At 43.1% G+C, this 15,743-nt stretch overlaps 7 protein-coding genes across 7 annotated transcripts; 6 read left to right on the top strand and 1 right to left on the bottom strand.

Annotated features, from left to right (window-relative positions):
• Nucleotides 1-177: 177 nt before the first annotated feature.
• LOC108113408 (basic proline-rich protein) lies at nucleotides 178-2,572 on the top strand. The gene is given in 3 exon segments (XM_017223963.2): nucleotides 178-356; nucleotides 420-770; nucleotides 772-2,572. Coding segments are annotated over 2 exon segments (2,025 nt in total). The 5' UTR covers nucleotides 178-356; nucleotides 420-482; the 3' UTR covers nucleotides 2,509-2,572.
• A 1,726-nt stretch (nucleotides 2,573-4,298) lies between these two features.
• On the top strand, nucleotides 4,299-5,435 carry LOC108113411 (leucine-rich repeat extensin-like protein 2). The gene has a single exon (XM_017223966.2). It carries the CDS (start codon nucleotides 4,344-4,346, stop codon nucleotides 5,382-5,384), a length of 1,041 nt encoding a protein of 346 aa, XP_017079455.2. The 5' UTR covers nucleotides 4,299-4,343; the 3' UTR covers nucleotides 5,385-5,435.
• A 4,467-nt stretch (nucleotides 5,436-9,902) lies between these two features.
• On the top strand, nucleotides 9,903-10,554 carry LOC108105580 (vitelline membrane protein Vm26Aa). Its single transcript, XM_017223970.2, has one exon. It carries the CDS (start codon nucleotides 9,989-9,991, stop codon nucleotides 10,475-10,477), a length of 489 nt encoding a protein of 162 aa, XP_017079459.2. The 5' UTR covers nucleotides 9,903-9,988; the 3' UTR covers nucleotides 10,478-10,554.
• Nucleotides 10,555-11,574: 1,020 nt separating this feature from the next.
• LOC108113417 (41 kDa spicule matrix protein) lies at nucleotides 11,575-12,279 on the top strand. The gene has a single exon (XM_017223971.2). The coding sequence runs from the start codon at nucleotides 11,626-11,628 to the stop codon at nucleotides 12,178-12,180; it is 555 nt and encodes a 184-aa protein (XP_017079460.1). The 5' UTR covers nucleotides 11,575-11,625; the 3' UTR covers nucleotides 12,181-12,279.
• A 372-nt stretch (nucleotides 12,280-12,651) lies between these two features.
• Nucleotides 12,652-13,273, bottom strand: LOC108102498 (vitelline membrane protein Vm26Ab). The gene has a single exon (XM_017207522.2). The coding sequence runs from the start codon at nucleotides 13,213-13,215 to the stop codon at nucleotides 12,715-12,717; it is 501 nt and encodes a 166-aa protein (XP_017063011.1). The 5' UTR covers nucleotides 13,216-13,273; the 3' UTR covers nucleotides 12,652-12,714.
• A 55-nt stretch (nucleotides 13,274-13,328) lies between these two features.
• LOC108102501 lies at nucleotides 13,329-13,746 on the top strand. Its single transcript, XM_017207524.2, has one exon. The coding sequence runs from the start codon at nucleotides 13,465-13,467 to the stop codon at nucleotides 13,744-13,746; it is 282 nt and encodes a 93-aa protein (XP_017063013.2). The 5' UTR covers nucleotides 13,329-13,464.
• Nucleotides 13,747-14,547: 801 nt separating this feature from the next.
• On the top strand, nucleotides 14,548-15,687 carry LOC108102499 (transmembrane protein 138). Its single transcript, XM_017207523.2, has 3 exons — nucleotides 14,548-14,881; nucleotides 14,932-15,185; nucleotides 15,242-15,687. Exons 1-3 carry the CDS (start codon nucleotides 14,748-14,750, stop codon nucleotides 15,349-15,351), a joined length of 498 nt encoding a protein of 165 aa, XP_017063012.2. The 5' UTR covers nucleotides 14,548-14,747; the 3' UTR covers nucleotides 15,352-15,687.
• Nucleotides 15,688-15,743: the final 56 nt, after the last annotated feature.

Consider the following 15,743-nt stretch of genomic DNA (forward strand, 5'->3'; position numbering starts at 1 on the left):
TTAATGATATAATGAACAACTTTTTAAGGCTACAATTACTAAGGCGTTTTTTCATCCCCAACAGGGCACTTCTTATTAATCGTTTAGTTTATTCGTTCCGTACAACCATCAACGAATAACTTAAGTTACGACTTTATCGACATCGCCCTTGGAAGGGTATTACAGGTACGAGTCGAACCCTCTGGCCCAGCCCGGCTTAGATATTGTCTTGCACTGCTTTTTATTCGGCGGAATGATTAGCAAGTGAACAAAACTCCGCTGGCCAGTGGAATAAACCAAAACAACGCGGCTAATAGAGAAACATAACTCTGACGAGAGCAGGAGTTTCGAAAGACTGCTTCGAAGAACTAAGTTGGGTAAGTTGTGGGAGTTTGATGTCGGTGTGGGAGGCAGCTCTAATGAACCCTCTTTTCCAACAGCGAGATCAACACTATAAAAGCGCTGCCCACTCACAAACGGAAGTTAGTGAGCGGAAGAAGAACATGGATAGCCAAACGCAAGCCCTAAAGCTGCTGTTCCTTTGGACAAGCCTGGCCACCGGAATTTTAGTACCGACGGGTGCCATTAGAGACGTGCCAGTCGGCAGCCAGGTTTCGGGTGAACTTCTACATCGCAGCAAGCGAACCATGACGACAATCTGCGTTGAGATTCGGCCTAGTGGCCCGCAGGATGAGCCCTATTATATGTGTCGGGGTGCCAACTTCGGTGGCGAGAATCCACAGCAAAGCTGCGTGGAGGTCAGGAACCAGGGCGGCCAAGGGGAGCCCTTTATACATGTGCCGGGGGGCGGAATCGGCAGGGCTTGGTCTTGGTCCTGAGGGCGTCCCCTCTGTAGAGCAGTCGCGGCCGGTAAACGATCATTCCGTTGTACAGCACGATTCCGTTAACAACTTTCCGTGGTATCCCGCCTTGGAAGGCGGGTCATATCCACAGCAGTCAGTCACAGGAGATCCCGTTCACCAAGCCCAGCCAACGGGTCCGTCGACATACCAGAAGTTCCAGCGAGAGCCTCTTCCTCAGCAGCACCAGGCCCAGGCCCAGTACGGATTTAATGGAAGTCCGATTGCAGCCCCTGCGCCTGCACTTCCAGCGCAGTCTTATGGCCTGCCAGAACTTTCTCACCCAATTATTGGCAGCCCGCCAACAGCTTCACCAGGAGCTTCAGCTGGCCCAGGCCCAGCGACCACGCCCGCTTCGTTTGATCCAGCGTCGCCTGCGAGGTCGTCAAATCGCCCCAGCGAGAACGGAATAGCCGAAAATAGTCGACATCAATTTAGGTTTCCTGAAGATGTGCTGTCCGTTCCGGATGTGGGGTTTAAGTGGGACGAGCCTAACCAGCGGTACCTTCGGCCAGGCGGGGTAGGGAACCAAGCCCGTCCGCAAGACGAGTTCATGAGGGTTCCACTGTCCCATTCACAGGAGCCCGAAAATGATCCGGTAATGAAAGCTTTCTACAGCAGTTTGGCAGACACGGGATACGCTACACATGAAGCCTCAGCGCCAGCTGGTAACAAAGAAGTTCCTGGAGAACCTAGGGTGGGGAAAATGACGCCGGGTTACAGTTCTTACAGTAGCCAGTATCCAGAGGCTCCTGCTCCACCATCGCTTCCGCCACCGCCTCCAATGTACTCCCATCCTGAGGCGTCGCCTTCTCCCAACCCATACTACACAGGATGCAGTGCTCCACCTCCGCCTTTTCCGTGCTCTGCGCCACAGGATAACGGGGTGAGCTACAGTTCCTCATGTCCAAGTTTCCAACCCGTCATTATAGCAATGCCTTGCTACGGGCCTCGGCAACCGACGCCCTCCTTTGGTCTGCCGAGGGCCCCATTTGGAACGATGAGCAGGCAACCCATGGCCACTCCCTTTGGCCTGGATCCGGCGCCAGTGGCAGGTCCCTTTGGAGGTGCATTTGGTATGGGAAGGCCTTTTGGCATGACTCCTCAGATGGGAGCCCAGGGATACGACATGGAAAATCAGGTCGGCGGCCCCTTCGGCATGGGAATGCAGTTGGGCATGGGTCTAAATCCATTTGGTCCTTTTGGAGCTTTGAACCCCTTCAATCCTTTCAACAGAATCTTAGGAGCGTCACCGACCAATGCTCCAACGCCCAATGATAACTTTTTTCAGCGGGTATTCAAACTTGACGATGAAACCACTTCAAGCCCAGAAACAGCACCCAACTCTGAATCACACTCCGAAAAGCCAGGGAAGCTGAATTTCTCCAGCAGCACTCCGACGCCTTCCAGCTCAGAACAGCCCGATTCAGATGTAGGAGATGCCCAGGGAAGTCCCGAGCATGAAGACTCTGTTGAAGACATCGACAAGGAAGATGACCAGGCGGTGACTACGACCACCCCAGCCTCGGAGGTCGAGGCATCCGGCGACGGCCACGGCATACAAGTCCTCGTTAGTAAGGCCTCGGAACTTCTCATGCCGGACAAACGCAAGCGGCACAATTCACGGTCCAAAAGCCCCCAAAAGCACAGATACCTACAGCAGTTATAGGCCCCTGATCTGTAAATGGATCGGATCCTACTAAATTGAATAAATTTTTATTGATATGCTCAAAGAAGAAGTGGTTTTTATGGTGGAACAGGGAAGATGGTACTATACTGTAGGTAAAAAGAGAAAGTTTGGCCTTTTACCGCTTTGCATCTGGACTTCATCTTACATCTATCCTCTAAATATCTTAAGAACACGAAACTTTGAACTAGGGATTGCACACGAAAGGATATGCTGTGCTGGAACTTACTGGCAGTAAAGGTGACTTTAGAATGTTATCTAATAATAACGCTTTAAAGTGGCTTTTGTTATCGTTTTATTTATCCTAAAGTAAACAGATTGTTGGTGCCGTGCTAATTTTAACAAGTAGTATTTCTGTCAGAAGACAGAAGAAATCCCTAGTTTGCAAAGTTGCAACTTTCGCTAAACTATAAATAATTTGTTTAAGGTTATTCACAAGTATCCTCCTTTTAAAAAATTAATGTCTGACATTATGGTGAGCTAATCACAGTAGACGACTGCACTACTTAACTATATAGGTACTCATGCTGATGAAACAGTAATTGTTAAAATCCCATTCTTTACTGACTAGCTAATATCGAGAGACGCTACTATCAGATACCTCTTACTCTCATACCTAACCTAAAATAATTATGCTGTTATTATTTGAACTCTCAAAATCTTAATTTGTTAATAAATTACGAAATAAGGTTCCATTTAACAAAAAGGTTTGGAAATGCGAAGTTATTGACAAGAAATAATTCGAACTATTTGGTAAGACACTTATAAATTGGAAAAAATTCGGTAAAAGTGAAGTAAAAAAATGTAACTTTTGAATTTAGACATTAGTACTTTCTCTATTTTTAAGACGACTGTAGGTATATACCCTGTGTATACGAAGAATTATTTCTATCTGCAAAGATGAATACTTTAATGTAGCGTTTTTTGGTAAGATTTTGAATAACTTTACTTATTTCTTTGTATTTTTCGATTCATTTTCCTTCGACTGTCTAGTTATTTCAGCCAACTCAGTTATTAAATGGCAAAGCGATGAACAAGCCAATGGGCACTTCAGGAAGTATTTATACTGCATATTATATATATATTTATTATGGGCCTATGCGCATTTCTCTTTCTTTTTTCGACACACTTCCGTCCGCCAAGTGCATTTTGCTTTCGATTGACCAGGCTAATACCGACTCAAGCCCAAGGCAGTCACGCTCCACGGACCAAACAGGAACTTGGGTTTTGCTACCGTTTACCCATTTCGAGCACGTAAGGGAACGATTTGAATAAACAATAAAGGAAACAACAAAACTAATCAGAAAACGCAGGCAATTCGGAGTCATCGTCCGCCGAGTGAAGTTATGGGGACTGGCGAGTCTAGTCGGTTGAAGCTTACGAGATTTGGGTTAGACGAGGGTTGCAAAACCGAAAGTTCAGTTTAAATTTCCTAATAGCAATCATCCGTCAGTCAGCAGCTGGCTTGATAGAAATTTGAATACCCTCTTCTACTTGCAACCGAAGTTATTTTTTATCTTCTTGAGTTGAAAATAGGTTGAGCTATTTTAAAATAATGGATTGATTGACCGATTTGGTTTCACTTCTCTTCCTGATGTAATCAATATTTACTCTGACGATCAATAAGCACACGATATTAAATAATAACTGAGCCGATTCGTGGTTCATATACCAATCATCATACCCACCAAAGGTATCATCACTTGCTGACCTCGCATTAATCCTCCTTAGCTGTCGCAGCTCGGGCAGTTCGATCGGAAGACAGCTACTGTATTTGGTAGTTGGAATTGAGAGTTCGCCTCGCGAGGTCAATTAAAATGCTGCACTCCGGGTATGAATCGTGGACTCTGAGCCTGCTGGTAATGGCCTTTGTCCTCTCCACTGCAGCCCAGAATAGGGGCGTGTCAAGCCGAATTGCAATACCGGGTGAGCCGCACTACTATCTCAGGGCGGATGCTGGACCTTTGGTGACCCCAAATGAGTCTTTGAAACGCACGAACCGGTCGCTGCTAAAGTGGTGGGATGATCTGTTCCCCCGAAACAACAACTGCTGCCCCAACAACGTGGTGTATCCACCAGCTCCAGCTGTCCCTGTCCCCGCTGTGACCAACAACTGCAATGGCCTGCAGCTCCAGGACCTGGATCCCTTCAAGCAAATAAAACTCTTCAAGAAACTCCCAGAGCTCTTTCCATCGCCAAATCAGTGTGGTCAGTGCGCCGGCAGTTGTGGGCAGCCGGTCCAACCGCAGATAAACTACGCGGAGCCACAGAGTCCTTCCTTTGGCGGTGATAGCAATGGCGCGTTACCCAATCCCGGGTACGATGGCCCCGGAGATGGTGATGCAGGCTACGTAGCGCCGCCGGTTCCTTCATACGAAGCCCTGGCGCCAGCCGTTGACTACAGCCCGCCTGCTCCATCAGCTCCCACGTATGATTCGCCGGCAAGCTACACCAAGCCTGAGGTCCCATCCGAAGAGTATGGAAAAACGCCAGAGTACAACCAGGGGGCACAGACAAATTACGCTGGAGCACAACCGGCGCAAATAGTCTACCAACCCATCATCTACGTATCGACTCCTCTAGCATTGAAATCCGCCACCCAGGTGGAAGCCGATGATCAGAGATACATCAGCCCAACAGCACCATCGTCACCACCTCCTGCTTCTGTTTATGATTCGACTCAGCCGAGCTACTACCAACCGGCAGTACCAGATCCACCGTCCACGCCCAACTACGCCACTCCCTCGTGCCAAACGCCCATCCGCCTGTCACTTATAGATCAGCCGTACCGAGTGGCCCCTGAGCTGTTCGAGGAGTACAACTATCGACTGGCATTGGCCTCTCAGAATATTTTGTAGTGCACGAATCGCTGATGGTTGACCATTCTGTAAATAAAAATCTTCTACTGATTTGGGGCTTCGTTGTTCCTAGCTTGTTTTGGAAATTTCTAGAAAACCGGAGCTTGCTCACACTTTGTAGCTTATCATGCTTGCCGAAAACGAATTACAATCGATAATTATGATATACATATACATTGCATTATATATATATACATCGACCAACTCCCCAGACTGATGTGTTTATGTTCCATTCATGACTGGGTAGTGTCAATCCTAGCATAAAGAACTTGCCCTTCGCCTACTTACAGCAATTAAAACCTCATCAGTTTCCTTGTTTGTCCACGTAGAATATATGGTTAAATCTGAATTTAGTTATCAAAATGGCTTAATCTAACAATAATTTTGGTGCCTTCTTTCATTTCCCTAATAGCATTCCACATGCTGTCTCCGAGATAAAATATCGCTCTATTTGGCGATTGGTTTGGTTTTTCAGTTATCAAAAGAATATATAAAGACTGGGTTTTGGGTCAATACACTAGGGATGCAAAAGTGATCAAATGTGATACCCAAACTATCAGTCAAGTGGTTTAAACGGAGTAAGATGAATCGGGCGTTAAATTATATTTAAAAATATAATTACTATTAGAATATAAGTTAAAACGGAAAAGGGTTTCTTTGTTTAGAGAAGCTTTCCCCCGCTGTCTTTATGTATAATCTTAGAAGCGGATATTTTTGGGTTAGTCAAAAGAGATTCCCTTTTTCTAGATAGTCTCAGTGGGTCATTATAGCGTATATTCCACAGCAATTAAACGTGACCCCTAAGACTTTAGGTTCAGGATTCTACGAAAGCAGTCTGTTTTAAGTAACATTTCCACTTCGACCCCGGACATGCCCTGAGAGAAAATCTAGTTGCTGTTTCAGCTTAATTTTCCAGACCTAAAAATCGCCCCGCTGTTATGCCGAAAAGTGTTATAGTCAAAAGTTTGCTTTTGCTTTGACTCGTGGAATATGGAACAGATCAGCAAAAGCTTCTGAACTACTTAACACGCTGAGGCCTACTCTACTTTACTAAGTCACAGAAATGTAAAATATAGTAAGAATGGAATCCATATGTAGACAGCAAATATCTACACTCCGAGAAAATACTAAATACTTTTTTAAAGCGCGTCTTTGAATAAATCAATAAAATGATTAAAAGAACGGCGGAGGCTGTTGCCGATTACGGAATCTTCTGGTATTATTTACTGAAGTAAGGTGCCTAAGTAGTAGTATTACTAGTAGTATTAGTCATGAAGTTTAACGTTTTAAGACCAATAAGATTATATTAAATTAAAATAAAAAAAAAAAAAAAAAAGACCTTTTGGGTTTTTAAAGAAACTTTATTTTTTATTTTTTCCAATTATATATAGATTTAAAATAAATATCGAAACAGGGTAGAATTGAAATTGAAAATGAAACAAGAAGGATCCTTTCATTTGCAGTTGTTGATTCTTCTGATTTAAAGATATGTGGGCAATAAAAACACCAAGTAAATTTATTAAAAATTAAATACAAAATCAAATTGTCATCGCATACGTCATAACACTGTCATTTATTAATGCATCAATTATTTTATATCAAGCATTTATATTAAAACACGTTTTATATCGACTAACGTTTTGTGAGGTGTTCTGCTGTTGAGTTATAGCGTGACTATGTTTTATATAAACTAGATTACCAACATAAAATAAAATACATTTTTTAGTGGTTTTATGTATTTGCAGAAGTATTTTAAAGGGAATGTATGATGACCTCCCAGAAGTGCAAAATGAAGGCATCTAGGTATTGAATCCCCTACATTTTGAAATATCTCTTCGCAAAGGCCAGTGATCTCAGAAATGGTTTTCTACGAATTTTGTTTGTGTACGTGCTCTACGAGTAACGTGTATAATAAAATATATTTGAAATGGGACAATCGCTCAATCTTCGAATATATTTAGAATATGTTTTGGCGAAACACACACAATTTTTATCATTCTCATGCTTAGGGTACTGTCTGGCCCAATAAGCCCAAACATGGGACGGATTAAGGGAAGCTGATGTCCCATTTTTTAGTTTTTAACATAATTTTATTTTATCAAAATAAAATAACCATTTAAAGCATTAAAGAGCATTGAAACTAAGTCAAGTTACTACAATAATCATTTTGAGAACTAAAGTTGGTCTTTCAGTAAACAATGCCCGTTCTTAGAGATCTGGTTTGTACAGTTGGGAGGCCTTATCACCATATGTCGGGAAATTCGAGTGGGTCTTCCTATTTATCCGGCTGGAGTTATCGGCCGGACTTCCCTGATTGTATACTCAAACAGCTGAAATCAGTCAGTTGGTCGCTTCCCCGCATCTGTTTTCTGCACTTCTGTTTTCGTTTTCGAATTCAAATTCCATGACCATTACTGCCATATGCGGGAACCAGGCTGAAATCCGTGAAATGCGATAATCACCCCCTGCCTGGAGCCATCCCAGCCCGAAGCTAACATGACCACAACCACGACCATGACCATGACCAAGTGAAAGTAGCTGTCTTTTGCTCGAAGTCTGCAATCTTGTTAGGGGCGTCCACACCCGTATGGTCACCACTATCAACTGTCGGCTGCGCCTGCTGCGGACACTTCCTCGCTTTGCATGTGGCATGTGGCACGCATTCCTCCTTCGCCGGCGATCATCGCGTGCTCGCTTACCTAATATTTAATGGTCGTTGAGTGAGGGAGAAATATTACTAATTAATTAGCGGCCACTCTTCCCCAAGATTATTGCACGTTGCTCGTGTATGAAGTCATATATGGCTTTTGTATGTGTTTTATTTTTGACTTTGGATAAGCTGTATAACAACAACACAGGACTTAGTAATCTGCACCCCCTTTCTTTTTATTATTAATAGAATTTAAATTTGAAATTAATATTCTCTTCGATCGTCTCTCTGCTCGAAATGGGGTCTAGGAAGGGTCTGAAGAAGAACCTATTACCTTTGATAAGTCAAAGTGTGAAAAACAATACAGAATATAGCTTTACTGATACGCCAGACTTCTATGGGAGAGGTAATAAACCATTTTGCAGTTTAAATCTGTTTTCTATGCTCATAATATGTTATAACTTTAATGGCATTTAAACTGGTTAGAAGAATCGTAATTTTCCTTATTTTACATTAAGCCCTGGAGATAACATATATTCTTAGATCCACAGAATGTAACTCTAAAATAACTGTTAATAAGATCACCATTTAAAGCTCTATTAATACATATGTTTCCCATCTCTCGAAGTTTGTGCTAAGATTATTATTGCTCTGCACTGGACACGGTACGCGTAAGTTAAATGACAATGATTTATTTAATTGAATACCTAATTTACACAGTTAAAAAGTAAGATTAACAAATAGTAGCAAAACATAACTCGGAATAGATGTGAACACTACCAACCAAAGGCTAAACCGATGTACAGATATATTGGAAAACTAAACACCGATGAAATCGGATATCTGCTAAATACATACTAAATATGCTTTTAGGTTTAATAATCTTTCGGAATGAAGTCTTAGCTACCTATTATTATTATACGGGCAATCATCTTGATACAAGTCAAATACTGACAGTTCAATATACAGATATTTACTTGAATAGTAGTAGTATTTTTCCAATTGCTAATACTAAAACAATGATGGAAACTAACTGGTATCAGCAATCTACAATTTTTCTACAATACATATAATCACTTTAATCCTAAATGACATATAAACCAGGAAAGAAACTTAAGACCTATACAATCTGTTATACTGTCTGTCCAATTCGGTGCATCCCAGTTGCTTTCTAACGTAAAGATGATATAAAATAGCTTTATTTAAGTGCCTCGACTCGTTATTTTGGGAAAGAATTTATTTATAAATAAATTATGAATGCTGGGTTCTGCGAATCTGAAACAAAACATGTAAATGCGTTATTTTGAACATAGTTTTCATGAACACATAGCAGTTCTTTTCTAATCGGGCCTCTTGGATATAAACCTAATACTATTCCGAATACAATGCTTATAGTTCCACTCAATTAGTGTGTGATTGAACTAGCTGTAGACTAACTTGAACTCAATTAACTTTGTTTGTAACTAAGTTTTATAAGACATTCAAATGAGTTTTACAGAGGAACACTCTAATGGCCATCATTTTGAAACACGTTTTAAAGTTTTTAATTCCATTTTAAGCAATTTTTGCCTAGTCTTGAACACACCTTAAAAGAGGGGAATGCTCTTTCATTTCTCCCACCACTTCTTAAGTGCAACCACTAAAATTCTAGATTATTTTCGCAGACCTAAACGTTCTTCTGCCCCACGATGACCCCAAAAAGCTGTCGATATGGTGCTACTAAAGTCAGCGGTAAACACTCACACTTTCGGCTGATGGAGCAGAAAAGTAGTCAAGGCAAAAAATAAAAGAGTAGATGTGGTCACTAAGCTCTTAGCTTAGTGCTAACTGGGCAGATTGGGCAGCTATATAACACACGCAGCCGCCTGGGATTGGCATCAGTCACCTTTGGTAACTACCGACAGTCCACTCAGTTCTCATTCGCCTTTAGCTCAAGCTTCACTCACCAATCAAGATGAAATCTTTCGTGTGCATTGCTCTGGTCGCCTTCGCCGCCGCCGCTCTTGCATCGCCCACCAACGTGGCATCTGTCACCGGCACGACTGGATCAACCGTGTCCCTAACCTCGCAGGACGGCGAGCTGGAGGGAGTCTCCGCACAGGGATTCGGTGACCTGACCCGTCTCCGAAAGTCAGCTTATGGTGGAAGCTCCGGCGGCTATGGAGGCTCTAGCATCCCAGCTCCTCCTTGCCCCAAGAACTACCTCTTCAGCTGCCAGCCCAACCTCGCCCCGGTTCCATGCAGTGCTCCCGCCGCCAGCTACGGATCTGCCGGCGCCTACTCCTCTCCGGTGGCCACCTTCGTTGCCCCCAACTACGGTGTACCTCAGCACCAGCAGCAGCTCTACAGCGCCGCTTATGTACCTCAGACCTACGGTCTTCGAGCTACTAAGCGACCGCTCCTTACTCCAATGATCCCGTCCACGGACCACGAAATCGATTGATAAGAAACACAAAAATTGACGGATTTAAAAATTTATACCCAAAAATATGCATTGCAATTAAATCACAAAAACGCTAAGAAGAAGAAAAACTTTGTTTGGGGGAAAGTTTCTAAGAAAGGGGAACCCATTTTAGACCCATCAGTTTCCACCTTGAAACTGAAGTAGTCCCTGGAAAAGTGTATAACACAATTTTTTTTTAATAATTTCAGTATATTTTTACTTTGAAATGTTCAAAATACGAGAAATGGGTTATCTCCTAAAAAGAGGTATTCCCCAAAACATTCCTTAGATGCATTTAAGCCTTATTTTAATTTATCAACAGATGCAACTTAAAGTATAATGCAGCTGTATAGTTATATTTCGTAGGTCAATAGGCACTTATTACAGATAAGGAATATTAAGATATGTTACGAGTTACGGACGAGTACGAACTCAGTCTTAGCAAATTTTCTAGTTATGAAACGTGAAATATTTATTACTATTTTGTGGAGATTGTGGGTATCGTTCTGGTTGAATACATAGGTACCTAGGTTGTACCCTTTCCCCATCTTCTCTATATTGAAACTTGCTCCAAAACATTGCTCCATTTCTGCAAAAATTGCAAAATTGCAACTAAGAATTTTATGAACTAACCTAAAAGTCTCGGTCACTGAACCTTCGTGAATGCTTGCACACACAAAATAATTAAATTAAAAATGAATTTTAGTTTACTTCGGTGAAAAGCTTGCGACACATCCGAAACAACGGGTTAGGCGGAAAAGGGGGAAGTGCAAGCGATTAGGTAATGCGATATCGGATCCCATCAAACGGTCGGCTGAACTGTAAACCTACGTGCCGGAAAACATCAATGTGCTGACCTTCGGGTTTCAGGTTCTCGTGGGGTTTCTGAGCCAAGTTCCGTAAGTAGTGGTGCCCTGGCCCTTTTTGCGGACTAGTCCAACCCCTTAGCCCACTTCTTTGAGCAACTTCCAACATCGGCCCACATTCGTTCCAGAATGTTCCACCAACTGACCCAGTTGACGGGGTTACCTTGGCTATGTAGCTTCTTGCTTCGATCTGCTATTTTATTTGGATGTGATTATAAAAGCACGCTGAACAGCTCTACACCTCGGCTGTATCAGTTTACACCGTCGCAAAAACAATTCACAATGTGGAAGTGTCTCGGATTCCTTTTTCTTTTGGCGGGCGTGAGGGGTCTGGGTCAGCAGGCTGGCCTCCATCCGACGCTGTGTGGAGAGGTACAAAGTGCGACTCTGCCGTTGCAATCGCAAGCCAGGGAGTCCCTACTTGACCCCCATCTAAGCCGTGAGAAAAGACAACAGCAGATTGTCCAGGAGGTAATTGTCGAGAATAACTTCGGTGGTCCTGGATTTGGAGGTCCTGGATTTGGAGGTCCTGGATTTGGAGGTCCTGGATTTGGAGGTCCTGGATTTGGAGGTCCCGGATTTGGAGGTCCTGGATTTGGACGTCCTGGACTTGGACGTCCTGGATTTGGAGGTCCTGCACTTGGAGGTTTCGTAGGCCGTGGATTCGCACGCAGCAATAATCAGGCGGAGGAAGATGAGCCGCGCACGGAGCCAAATCCGTTTTACAAGCCACTAAGTGAAGCTCCTTCGCCGGCTTGCCCAAAAAACCACTTGTTCTCCTGCGAAGCGGTCATCAAGCCGGTTCCATGCGGGTTCAGCCGAAGATATGGCCTTTAAACTAATTTAACTACCATAACTTCATCACAAAAGTTTGTTTTGTCTTATTAAATTATTATATTAAATCCAAAGATATTCATCATACCCTTCACACGTAAATTTACGCCGTTTTTTTTAAATACATCACAGGTGGAAGGAAGTGTTTCAGGCCATATAATTGTATTTAGTCAGGGTCAGATTTGGTTTTGCCTGATCTCGAGAATTCTCAGAACTCTAAAGTTTAGTTTAAATAATAAATATAACTTAAACTAAACTCTAAACTACGAACAAAGAAGTCGCTCCACTTGACTACATGGCAAGGATGCATAACATCCTGGGGCCTAGTGTTGTTCACAAAATACGGCATTCTATAATGTAAATTTTTTTATTCAGCTCAGTTAATTCTATTCGAATAAATGAGCCAACATATTTCTTAGTAAGTATATGTTTTAGGCAATCTGCAAAATAGCCGACAATAAAAAGACTGAAATGTTTTTTCATAAACGCTGTACTTTATTTTTGGGGTCAAGTGTCTAGTTGGATTCCGTTGGCGCCTTACAGTTCCCGGACGAAGGGTACGGCGTACTGGGGCACGTACTGCGAGTAGGCGCCAGCTGATCCGTAAGAAGACGCAGCTGGGGCGGAGCAGGGCACGGGCTGCAAGGAGGGCTGGCAGCTGAACAGGTAGTTCTTAGGGCATGGTGGTGACGGAATGGAGGCCGGTGCCGAGTAGGCAGGCGCGACTGGAGCGGGGGCTGCGTAGGCTGGAGTTGGAGCGGGAACGGCATAGGCTGGGGCAGCGGGAGCGGAGTAAGAAGCGGCAGCGGGAGCCGAGTAGGCGGGGGCAGCTGGAGCGGCGGGGGCGGCATACGAGGCGGCGGCAGGGGCAGCTGGAGCTCCGTATCCTCCATAGGCTGCACGCGACACACGGATGTTCTCGGCCAGCGGAGCAGGGATAAGGATACCCTGTGTGGGCTGCAGCTGGATGGTCTCGGAGGACACAGCGGACAATGCCAAAACGCTGACGATGAGGAGGTGACCAATGTTGAATGCCATTGCGGATGTTTTTCTGCTTTCTACTGAAGTGGCGAACGAAAAGTGACTGTTGGTTGGACTCTCCGAACCAACTCACTTTATAGCCCACTTCGAAATCGCTGATCCCAATGGTGGAGTAGAGCTACAGCGAGTTTAAAAAATGCAAAGGGAAGCACTGGAGATCGAAAACTGCTGACGACCTTATACCAGGGCATGTCTTCGGGGCAGTGTATTAGGTACCGGGTATTGGATACCTAGCGCTCTTAGCAAATGGCCAAGATGATGACGTTTTGGTTTCTGGTTTTGGTTCTGGCGACCTTAAATCCGACCCTGCATAGCGGGCGCGTAAAAGCCACCAAAGCCATTTCCGCGTCGAGGTTCACGTTTCTGGACCGACAAAATGACGATTACGAGACAAGTTGGTCCCACTTCCTTCCCACAAACTTCTACTCCGAAATGAACATGCAGTACTACAGGAGATTTCGTAGACAGGGTGGCTTGGTAGGAGGAGGAAAACAACCGTACCCATTTGAATATGCTCGATACGTCTGAAAGTAAACTTTGAACTTTGTTTTTATTGTACATTTTATTAATTTGTCAAATATATTAAGATTTTATCCAAATAAATTCTATGTCGGCATAAAAAGTGTCCAAAGCGCGAGTAATACGGTTTTATATAAAAACAAAACAACTAATTTATGTGGTGTGGTCATATTTTTACGAATATCATGGTGATTCGGAGACCGTATGTCTGCGTGTCTGTTTGTTAGTTTACCTAAACCTTTCATGACAGATTTTGGATCTCGGGAACAAAGAATATACAAAGTTGAGCGTCAAACATGTAGAGCCTACGAGTGGCATGTTCATAGATGGACAGGCCCATTCTAACGCCTAATCGGGAAATTGATGGCTTTCCACATTAATAACGTTAATAATTTTTTCAAGACCTACTTCTACCTGTGACATACTTTATAACGAATACACAAAAGGCTTTTACTTTACGAGCAGAAAAATAATATATTTCGAATAGTTAAAAAATTGTTCATATTTTTTATTAAATGCTAACCTTTATATTTCCGATTGTTCAGAAATCGGTTAGCATTTTTATTTTCCTGAAAAGTGCTATCCTTGATGGCAAAATCCATACCGGAATTATAGTTGATGCTTAGTTAGAATAAAAAGGTAGCAGAGCTTGATGTTTCATTAGTTATATTATTGTGTAAGAGTCATATCGTTATATCACCACGAAGTACAATATTAAATAAAAGCCAATTTTAGGTAATGATATCGAATCGAATCATCGAAATTTTTCCCAGGCACTAAATTTGAGCTTTTTTAATAACATTTCCACAGCGATTTAATATCAGGCCGATCTACAGATGTAACTGTTTTCGATGAGTTTTTGTCTATCGATAAGGTTTTGGTGCTGCGGAAGTGCGCATGACCATGGAGGTAGCTTTGACGTCACCAGGACGAAGGACATAACAAACCCCGCACAATAAAAACACAACAAACAGGGTAGGCAAGCAATTGGACGTTATTAAGACACTGTTATGAAGCTAACTCTGCGTCGGTACTCCTGGGTGCTGCTGCTCCAGTTCGCCCTTTTGGGAGTAGACCTCTTCTTCAATGCCTTTGGGCCTTCTCTTGCCAGGAACCGATTGCAGACAGTCATATTTCTCTTTGTGTGAGTATTCAGAGAACACGGAACAACACTTACTGACCAAGTTACCGTAGCACCCAGGACGCCCTGATCATTGCGGAATACCTGCTGTTTACCCTTGCGTTGCACTCAACGTGTGCCTACCAGGTCGGTGCCTCGCACATAATCCTGCGGAACTGCAAGCTCTTCATGGCCAGCATTACCATATACTTCCTACTGTCCGCCTCCCAGCACTTTTGGATCATCTACCAGTACCGCCAGGACCCAGGCGAGGACGGCCAGCATTGGCCATTGGGCCTTATTGCTTTGTCAGTGGGCCAACGCATCAGTGAGTTCCGCACATATTCCCTGGACCACTTATCCTGTTCTCCTCTTCCCTCGCAGTGTCGGTTTTGTATTACTACAGCTCAAAATCGACGGCTCTGACCATGGCGGATCCTCGCTTTAAGGAAGAACATCTCGACTGGATCGCAGATCAGCTCGGAGATAAGTAATAAAGTAAATAAAATTGACTTTGAAGTACTGAGTGAATCCAGATGAGATGGGTTAGAATCAAATATTTGATGTCGTCCGATCAGAAATACAAGCAGATCCGATTAGGTACATAGGTCTGAGACTAATTTGCACAAAGAGCAATAGTCTGGTAGGCTGGCAATGTATAAATTAATGAGTTAAGCTCAAAAAACACGATCTTATGTTTATTCTTGGATGCACAGATCGACACGGTTACAATGTTTATCTACCCAATTTTTTATATCTGAATTCTTAAAAATTATTGTTACTAAATTACATAACATCGCTCAAAAATAAATTTATCTTAATTATTTTCAAAAGTCTTGAATACCCATTTTTATATATTTGAAAACATGTTTAATATATGTTTTGG

Source organism: Drosophila eugracilis, unplaced genomic scaffold (genome assembly GCF_018153835.1).
Source record: "Drosophila eugracilis isolate 14026-0451.02 unplaced genomic scaffold, ASM1815383v1 contig_1828, whole genome shotgun sequence".
In the NCBI taxonomy this organism is placed as follows: Eukaryota; Metazoa; Arthropoda; class Insecta; order Diptera; family Drosophilidae; genus Drosophila; species Drosophila eugracilis.